The following is a 9211-nucleotide window of genomic DNA, read 5'->3' on the forward strand; positions in this document are numbered from 1 at the left end:
GTGTGGGTGTCAACACCACAGCCCCCAGTTTCTTAATGAGAACGGGGTGAGAGACAGTGTCGAAGGCCTTCCGAAAGTCCAGGAAGACTATGTCCACTGCTACCCCTGCGTCTAAGGATTTGGTGGCCTGGTTGTAGAAGGCCACCAGGTTGGTCTGACAGGACCTGCCTCTGATGAACCTATGTTGGTTGCCCCTAAAACTTAGACTCCCAAAACTGCGTTCTTTGCATTGTGTGTGAAGGCTCATGGAAGCTTTTACTATTTGGGTTTTTTTAATGTATCTAAGTGCATTTATTTATAACCAATGTAGCTATATTTATACAAGAAAAAGACTTTTATCTTTTCCAAAAGATGTTTTGAGGAAGGCTTTAATAATGGATGTTTTAATGAATGAATGTTTTGCAGAAATGTGTCTCCTGATTTATAATGATTTCAGTATTCTGAAATGATGGTTGTCAGTGTTTCCTCTGAATTAAAAGGAATGCATTAATTTCCTTCCTTCTGTCTCGAGGAGAAAATCTGGATTGCAGCGGGAGGCTAAATGAGTAAATTTAACCCAAAGAGAATGATTTAGCAGGTCTGTACAAAATGTTTACAGAGCTAAAGGGACACTACCAACTTCAAAACTGCATCAGCCCAAAAATGGTGCCTGTTGTATTTACTTGTAACACCTGAGATTACTACAGCAGAGAGAAATTGGTAAGAGTGGTGTGTACATTGTGCATGCAACAGCATTATGCATACGGTCACTTCTGCCGTTTCCCCTATACAATGTCATTTTTGCTCAAAGACGTCAACAGGGGAACAGAAAATGCCCCTTTTAAAAAAGATATCCAAGACCTAATGCCAGCAGTAAATGGAATTTTTTAAATTACTGGTGTGCTTAAGTAAAGGTGACAGTTGTATGCTGGAGGGGGAGGAAAAACACTGCTTGCTTTTTTTCTTTTTTCTTTTTTTTTAAACGTTCTCCACACAGGGTCCAAATCAGAATGGCAACATGTTTGCTAAATGCCTAGCATTTGAAACCAAAATTTAACTTTTTGTACTGACGGCTGCTGCAATTACAGGAGGAAAGCCGGTTGTTAAGTTAGGAGCAGTGTTGTTAGCGGGATGTTCTGTGGGCTGTTTTTTAAAACAAGTATCAGGAAAAATGTGTGCTAGGCACAGCTTCTGCAAACACTTAAGCAAACAAGTAGCTTTATAAATGTGACTAGTTTTGTTGAAATCAAAGATGTTTGCAAGAACAAGGCTTCTGGAGTGTGTGTGTGTTTGCGCGTGCGTGCACAGTCTAGCTCCCACAGTTGTTTTTTTAAATTAAGCTATGAAGTACAAATATAGGATTATACAAAGAAACCTTTGACCTTAAGCAATGTATAGTGATCTGTGCAAAACACTTAAAAATCCTCCCACACCGCCTGCCTAAATTTTAAACAATTGGAGTTAATTGGTAAGGTTTTTTTATCTCTCTCCCTCCTGCATTTTTGAGAGGGCAGGAAAAGTGCAACTGACTTCATGAGAGCACTTACTCGGAAAACCTATTTTTAAATTATTGGTTTCCCCCTTTTAACATTAAGTTCTGTTAGTTGGTTAAACACTACTTTAAAATAATCCAAAAGGGCAACTTAAAAAAGCAGCAGCAAATTTAGCAGTTTTATTTTGATCAGGCTGGGACCCATAGTCTTGGACTCAGGTGAATCCCATCAAGCAAATTTCATTGCTTGAAGGATTCTTTATTTGTATTTGTGGGCTTATGTTTCCCTACATGCACTTCACATGAGATTCTCCGAGTCGGTGAATGTGATAGGAGGCAGCAGCAACTTGGTTTTTTTGTGCTTTTTCTTTTCTGATAATGCTAACTTGTAAATACCCCATGTTTAAAACTAAGCTTTGCCATTCTTATACTTAGAGGAGGAAAGCATGTTAAGCATGTCATGTAAGCCATAAATCTCCTTTAGTCTGAATCATTAAAGATTCATTACGGATTATTTTTTTATGATAAGCCTTGCACAGAAAGCTGTAAATACCCTGACGGAAATTTGCCACTGGAATAACTCTCCTGGAAAACTCTGTAGACTATTAGCAGTGTAGATTTGTTCAGGGGAGTTATAGTGGAGTAGCTATCTATCCACTGCAGCTATTCTAGAAAACAGCTTCCCCCTGCTTGACCAGTCCATAGTCACTTAAAATAATGCCTCGCTGAGTTGACTCCCTTTTATTTTTTCCCTCACCTTTTAATGCCAGCACATTCCTGAGTCTCCGCATTTGTGAAAGGAGCACTTGGATTCTGCAGTCTTACCCCTAATCAGATCCAGATACTTGCACACCATTGAGGTCTGGCTGTGTATTTATAATCTGTGATGACAGGATCCTATTTCCACTTCATTACAAAAACTCCATTACAAATGCAATTAGCGCTCTGATTTAAAAATTGAAGTGCCCAGAATTGTAAAGGATTCCAGATTAGCTTTATGTACAGGATGCTTTTTGAAAGCCGAAGTTTTTATATTCAAGATAATGGGTTGGGTTTTTTTAAAAATGTTAAAATGTACACATGTATATACATTTTTATATATGTTTCTTAATAAAATGCCAAAGTCATGTACGTACCAGCCTTTTTCTTCCTTTGCTTCAGCAGAGTTCACTCAGGTCTGACTGACACAGGACCCCTGATCACAGTCGCTTCCTCGCTTTCACTCCCAAGATTATACTTATTTCCAGTAGCAACCTGCTTAGTGTTGCCTGGTGCTGTCATCTGTTACATTCTACCCCAGAAGTGGCTGCATGTAAGTGGTGAGTGAAGCTCTCCCACTTCCAGGCCTACCCATACCCCTTTCGGAGGGATTTCTGGTGGCTCTTTCCCCTGGGCATTGAACTGTGTGATCATGGGGCTGTATTCTCTCCCTAGCAAGGATTTTTTAGGACTGAAAGGATCATCTCTCATGCATAAAGGGGCTGGGCTGTTGCTGGCCTGCCAGTGTGGGCTGAGGAGAGTTGTCCCACAAAGCACACAACTGCTCCCATGTTTCTAGTCTAATATCCAGACAGTCTGGGACATGTTACACACACTTGCCAGCATCACAAGGTGCGATGCCACGGAGTCGGACACAACCGGCTGATGTAGATGCAGTCAGAAGCACAGCTCTTAGGAGAGAGTGCTTGTGTACGTCATGCAGGGGGGCTTCGCTATACCTGTGGTACAAAGTGCAGCTGTACAGCTCGAGGTCTGTAGCACAAACTCTTTCCCAGTGCTTTGTCGAATAAGCCTTTGTGTGTCAGGGGAGATGTGCAGACATGCTTTGTGAGGACAGATGGGGTTTTCAGGCGAGTGAACAACTATAGTGGACCCAGCTGTCCTACCACACCTTGGCTCACACCGTCCTCAAGATCCCTAGCCAGGGAGCAGGGGGTGGCGAGTGTCTCACCTTGCTCCGCAGGTAAAAAAGCCAAAGTTCCAGTGATCAGAAGTGGGGAGGAACGAGCTACGGTACTGAGGACCCATGCAAAGAGCATCCCCCTCGTGTCTGTCAGGGTCTCTGCTGACGCAATCTGGGATGTGACATCCTAGGTCAAGTGCTACCTAAGTACCAACACATATAAAATCAATACATACTGCTTTGTGCTAATGGGGCGACGTGATTTGAATGGGACGTAGCCTGAGGACCAAATTCCATTGTAGGTGTTCATCTGACTCTGGATATACCCCAGATGTAATCCTGAGCTCTTCTGCACGTGCTCCCCTTGCTTTGTGTAGTTTTTCAGTAGCAAACCTGCTTTCACCCAGCCTCCTCACCACAAAAACTGCACAGGGCTTCTCAGCAGTGGGGTTTTGGTTTTTTTTTGTTAAACACGTGCTCCAAAACCTGCTCACTTTTCATCTGCTTAACACGTAACAGCTGCACTTTCCCAGTGAAAGGACCCATGTCGAAGGAAATAAGTGGTCTCCCTGATGTCTTGAATAGTGGGTTTGATTCCGGGAAAATTACCCTCTCATTTTGCCGTTTGTTTGCAAGAGTTCAAACCCCAGGGAGCCTCAAAGCCCTGCCTCACCCTGCCTTTCCTCATTTGAAGACGCCGCTCTTCGATAACAAGGAATAATCTCTTAACATGCCAGGTGCGTTCCCTCTCTTGCAGTGACTAACAGCCAACATTTTACGGGTGGTTATGAGCTCTGGGCCTTCTGCAGCCTTGATTTATAATAGCTTTGCGGGGTTTTGACTGCGAAATAATTATTTTTCTTGGGAAACTAGTGGAGAGTGAAAGATTGCTAGCATACTGAGGCACTTCTCACCCTTTCTCCCCCCACGCAGTACAAATAGGATACAAGTTAAATTACAAGGAAACTAATGCCCACTCAGGACACTAAAATAGCCTGAGCTAGACTCCGTTACAGGCTACCATCAATCAAACGGGGCTTTTGGCTTTCTGCTCCCTTGTTTGTATGCTTCGATTCCCCAGGCAATTCACGCTGTGAAGGGAGGATGGATGGGCTGAGCGCAGCTTTGCTGCCTATTGAAAATGTAACAGTCCCTACCTAAAAAAAAAAAGAGGTGCTAGCAGAGGAAAGTGCCTTCTGTCCCAGCCTGGAGACTTCCCCGCTTGCAGAACTGCATTAACATAAGCGAGAACCTTTCCCTTCTGTGTCTCCTGTGCCCAGTGCCTAGGAATAAAGGTCCTGAGGTCTTAGTGGTCTTTCGGATGCAATCAAAGCTTTGCGTCAGCAAAAATCACGAGACAGGCCTTGTAAAAGGCAGGAGGAGGGTAGAATTGATGGTGGTGCTGACCTGAAATGCTGGAGGCTACCGGTTAGATGGAAAAAACCTCGGTCAGGGCCAGGTCACTCTCCCTTTCGGCATCCACCGTGTGGCACAGGAGACCGGGCAAGACTCGCTCCATGGCAGTTCTTATGTTTTTAGAAGGGGAGCAGGGCTTGGAGCCTCCTTCACAGGCAGCTGGAGTCGGGGTTGCTTGCACCCTTTGAATGCAAGGGATGGGGCATATTACCGCAGCCCCTTGTGCCAAGCTTCCCCTACCTTGCTCTTTGACCTGGGCAGCTGTGGTGTGAGCAGTGCTCCCGGTACACAGCTGAACAGCCCTGCGCAGCCAGAATCTCAAGTCTGCTGACTACAATGGGGGGAAGGGAAGCAATTATACCTTGTTCAAAAGCTTTCCTGGGTTCCTCCAGACAGAAACAAATGCATGCGCTGCTCACATCCGCCAGCTCTTGCTTTGCCAAGAAGAATAATTACACCTGGAGCAGAGGACTGGTAATTTGATGTGGGCACTTCCACCTCCACTGCAGAGGTATGTCTCGAGGCTGCCAACTCCCTGCTTTCACATGCCCGGCGTCAGCCCCTTCCAAAAAGCCATGGGGTTTGCTTAAGAACGCCGGGAGCTTTTGCCTAGAAGGCGCTGGGTGTCCTGGGGGTCTCGGAGGGCTTCAGGCTTGTGTTTCCTAGATGCTTTGGGCCTGCGTTTTCTAGTAATTCTCCCTAACGCAGGGTGAGAAACGTGAAGGACTGCAAAGTGTCTCAGCAGCTGGGGCTGTAGACAGACCCTCTGAAATCAGGAGAAGCCCAGCACCCTTTGCTGGATGGTGAGCCGCTGTTGTCTGGGGCTGGAGAAGTGTTTCTTCTCTAGGCCCCTCAGGCCAGGACACCCTGAAATTCATATGTGCACTGGACGAGCCTGGGTGCTCAGCTGCAGGCAGTGGAGATGGTTGATCCAAGGTTCAGGGGGAAATCAGTCGCACACTCAAATACCGACTCACTCGCTGCTCTTTGGAGCTGAGCGGTTTTTGGAAGCAAAGCGTGTGTTTTTTCTAAGGCAACCGGACACCGGCTGACCCAGGATCCCACCCACAACTCACCCTATGCCTGTCCCTGGGGCGCTCATACACACCACCAGGCCCCCGCCCCTGCTCTCAGCCGGAGTGGCAAGCGTTTGTATGTCCAGCCCTGGAAACCAGGAGCGCCAGGTTCATGGCCCAGCTGCACCTCGGTGGGTGACCTTGGCTATGTCCCTTTCAATTGGTATCTCTGCTCAGCCATGCAGGTAATTACCATGCGGGTAATTGGCCATGCGTGTAATTGCCCAGCACTCGCAGAGAGCAGCCTAGAGGGCTGAGCTGCATGGTTTCAGAGCTGGTAAGCACCAGGCAGTCTTACAAAGTGGAGCTTTCCTGATAACTCGGGACTTTCTTTTCCCTTCACTGGTGTGTCATTTGGACTTTGGCCGTGAACAGATGTTCAGCTTCTCCTGCAAGAGTCGCTGCTCTCCCAGGAGAACCCACCTGCATACAGAAAAATAACCTGGGAACAGCCAGGGTTAAATCGCTCCCAGGAGCGGGACTGTCTGTACAGGCTGAGTGTCTTGTGCAAGCACCAAGGAGGAACCGGCAGCTGTCAAGGGGCCTGATTTTAAACCCCGGTGTCAAAAATTAATTTATCAAAAGCAAGAAAACACTTCACTGTCAATGTAAAAAGAGCAAAGGGGGATCCCCCCAGCCCAGGCCACACCTGCCCCCTGGTGCAATGTGCCCCCATCCTGAAGCCATTCACCAGCTTTGAAGCAATTTGAGGACCCCCTGGCAATGGCACCATTCTCAGATGCAGCACCACAGTTCAGGGGTCACTCCAGATAAAGGCCAGTCCCAAGGGAAGGATGTCAGCACCAAGAGCTAGGCCCCAAGAGCATCATTAGGGACACAGGTGAACGCACCGAACATGCAGTGGCTCCCAGCCCGTTGTCATCCCTGCCCCTGCACCTCACACACCAGCACCATGGTCCCAAATAGATGGTGTCCTTGTAAGGTGAGATCGGGCACCACCACCCATGGTCCCCAAGGATGCAGGGAGCCAAAGGGGCATCTCATGAGGCAGCTGGATGCTAGCTGTCCAAGGGTCCCAGCCTCGCCAGCGACAGCAAGGGGGTGCAGGCACCATCCCACATGCAGCCGGGGTGCTGTGATAGTGCCTGAGCCCACAGGGCCTGCTCACCTGCACATGGCTGAGGCTGACATGGAGATGCCCCCAAGATGGAGGCCATGGCTGGAACTCGTGGAGCTTCTGTCCTCCCGACTGCAGGACAAAGCTGCCCTCGGGCATTCGCGTGCCTGGCCAAATGGCTGGGGCTCAGGGCAGGGCCCCGAGGACTCCAGTTTGGTGGCTACCGGGGTGGGCCAGCACCAGGGGCCAGTTGCCAGCTGGGTTGTCTTCATGGGGAGCCTCCCCAAGCCCGGCTCAGGCCAGGCGGTAATCAAAGGTGTCCTTCTCCATGTAGTCGGTCCAGGTGGACGAGGGCATGATCCGGTAGGGATCCAGCAGGATCCGGAAGCAGCGGACGATCAAAAGCCCCAGGAAGACAAAGAGGAGGAAGACGAAGATGAAAGCAGCCTTCTGCTCCAGGGAGAGGGCAGGCCCCACCAGGACGGTGCCAGGCAGGGCCATGGTGGAGCTCAGCACATCCTCCGCCATGACAAGGGGCTGCAGCCTGGGGTCCAGCCGGCCCTGCACGCAGGAGGCACCTCGTCACTGTGGGGAGCCTGGAGTGGGTGGCGTCTGCCCCACCATGCCCCGGACTCTGCCCGGCAAAGCAGGACCAGCCCTGAGCATCCACCCGTCCAGCCTCTGAGCCAGTCCTGCCCTGCCCAGATCCAGCAGGGGCTGGGTACCAGCCCCGGGTCCTGGACCCCAGTGGCTGCAGGGGGGGGCCTGGCTGCTGTGATGGTGTCCCAGCCTCCGAGTCAGAGCCCTGCCCCCTTGCAGCTCACACCTAAATAAACACACCTCTGTACGTCTCCATTGGCAGTGAGGGGATTTGAGGCATCCAGCTCCTTTGAAACACCGAAGCCTCCCCCCTCACTCACACACACGTGTATCACGAACACACTCTGCTTGGAACATGCAGTGCCATGTCACGCGCACACCTCTCCCAGGGACACCCCGTGTCTACCCCTTTCCTACACAGGCACCGCCACGGGTGCCTGCACACGCATACACAATGCATGCTCGCACCGCCTTGCAATCGAACGCCTGCATTCACACATGCATGCACACACAGTCTCCCCCAGCTGAGCAGGTGCCTGCAGACATGCATACGCTGCAGCAGCAGCCCATGCTGCCTGGGGCCGTGCTGCAGTGGCGCGCAGAGCAGCATATCAATGCACCTGCTGGGGCTGGTCCCAGTTGTGTCCCCCTGCAGGGTAATCAGGCATTTATTGCTTGGATGCGGGGGGGCGCGGTGGGGGGCAGAGCCTGGACACCCGGGTTCTCTTCCAGGCTCCATGCAACTCCCAGCGCAGGGCAGCAAATACTCAGAGTGGAGGCAGGACAGGGCGGGGGAAGGAGCCCAGGAGGGGAACCCAGTAGGGGCCTCCCACTCCAGGGGCCAGAGCCAGGGGAAGACCCAGGGGGTGGGGGAGGGTCTTCTGGCTCTGGCCCCTGGGGTGGGAGGCCCCTACTCTCTGCCAGGGCAGGCAGGGCCTGGTGCCAGGGCCCATCATCGGGCATGGGGGCTCCTCAGCGCAGGAAGGTGCCATAAGCAGAACAAACAATCCCCCCTTTCCTCCCCTCACCCCAGGCTCTCTCCAGACGGGCCTGGCTCCAGCCCTGCCCTGACTCAGCCGCCACATGCCCAGCAGGTGCTGGGGCTCAAGGGAAGGCATCGCTGCCTGTGGCCAGCCTTTCCCCCACCCTCTGTCTCTCTAGGCCTCTTCAGCTGGGGATCTCAGAGCCCTGAGCCCAGCTGGGGAGGGCTTGCCCCCACTGCACAGGTAGGAAAACTGAGGCACAAGGCACAGCACCCCGGCATTCTGTCTCCCGCTGCCCCACTCCCTGTGCGGAGGTAGGACTGAGATCCCAGGCCTCCTGACCCCCACTCTCCAAGACCCAGCCACTGCTTGCTCCCTAGCTGCTGCTACCATAGTTCACCTAATAATGGGCACCCACATCCAGGCAGCCTGTCAAACAGCATACTCCGACCCTTCCTTCAAGCCCGTGGGCCCCAGAGCTTGGGCACTCCAGGGCAGCTGTCAGCTCATGGCAAGGGCAAGGGCTCCCACAAGCTGTCTCAGTAAAGCCCCTGACCCCAGGGACTGCTCCCCAAGGCCGGGCACTGGAGATGCAGTGCCTGCCTGGGGAAGCTTGCAGTGCCCACACCTCATCCATGGGGTCCTGGGCTTGGGTTGGGGGGCACCAAGCCTCTGCCATGACCC

General features: G+C 51.2%; 1 protein-coding gene across 1 annotated transcript; it reads right to left on the reverse strand.

Annotated features, from left to right (window-relative positions):
• Positions 1 to 5828: 5828 nt before the first annotated feature.
• LOC109324721 (cortexin-3-like) lies at positions 5829 to 7499 on the reverse strand. The gene has a single exon (XM_019556753.1). It carries the CDS (start codon positions 7470 to 7472, stop codon positions 7239 to 7241), a length of 234 nt encoding a protein of 77 aa, XP_019412298.1. The 5' UTR covers positions 7473 to 7499; the 3' UTR covers positions 5829 to 7238.
• Positions 7500 to 9211: the final 1712 nt, after the last annotated feature.

This window comes from Crocodylus porosus, unplaced genomic scaffold, assembly GCF_001723895.1.
Source record: "Crocodylus porosus isolate Cpor-Errol unplaced genomic scaffold, CroPor_comp1, whole genome shotgun sequence".
NCBI classification, from domain to species: domain Eukaryota; kingdom Metazoa; phylum Chordata; order Crocodylia; family Crocodylidae; genus Crocodylus; species Crocodylus porosus.

What these genes read in the sequence shown, in the direction of transcription:
- LOC109324721 (XM_019556753.1), bottom strand. Translation starts at nt 7,472, where the DNA reads ATGGCGGAGGATGTGCTGAGCTCCACCATGGCCCTGCCTGGCACCGTC.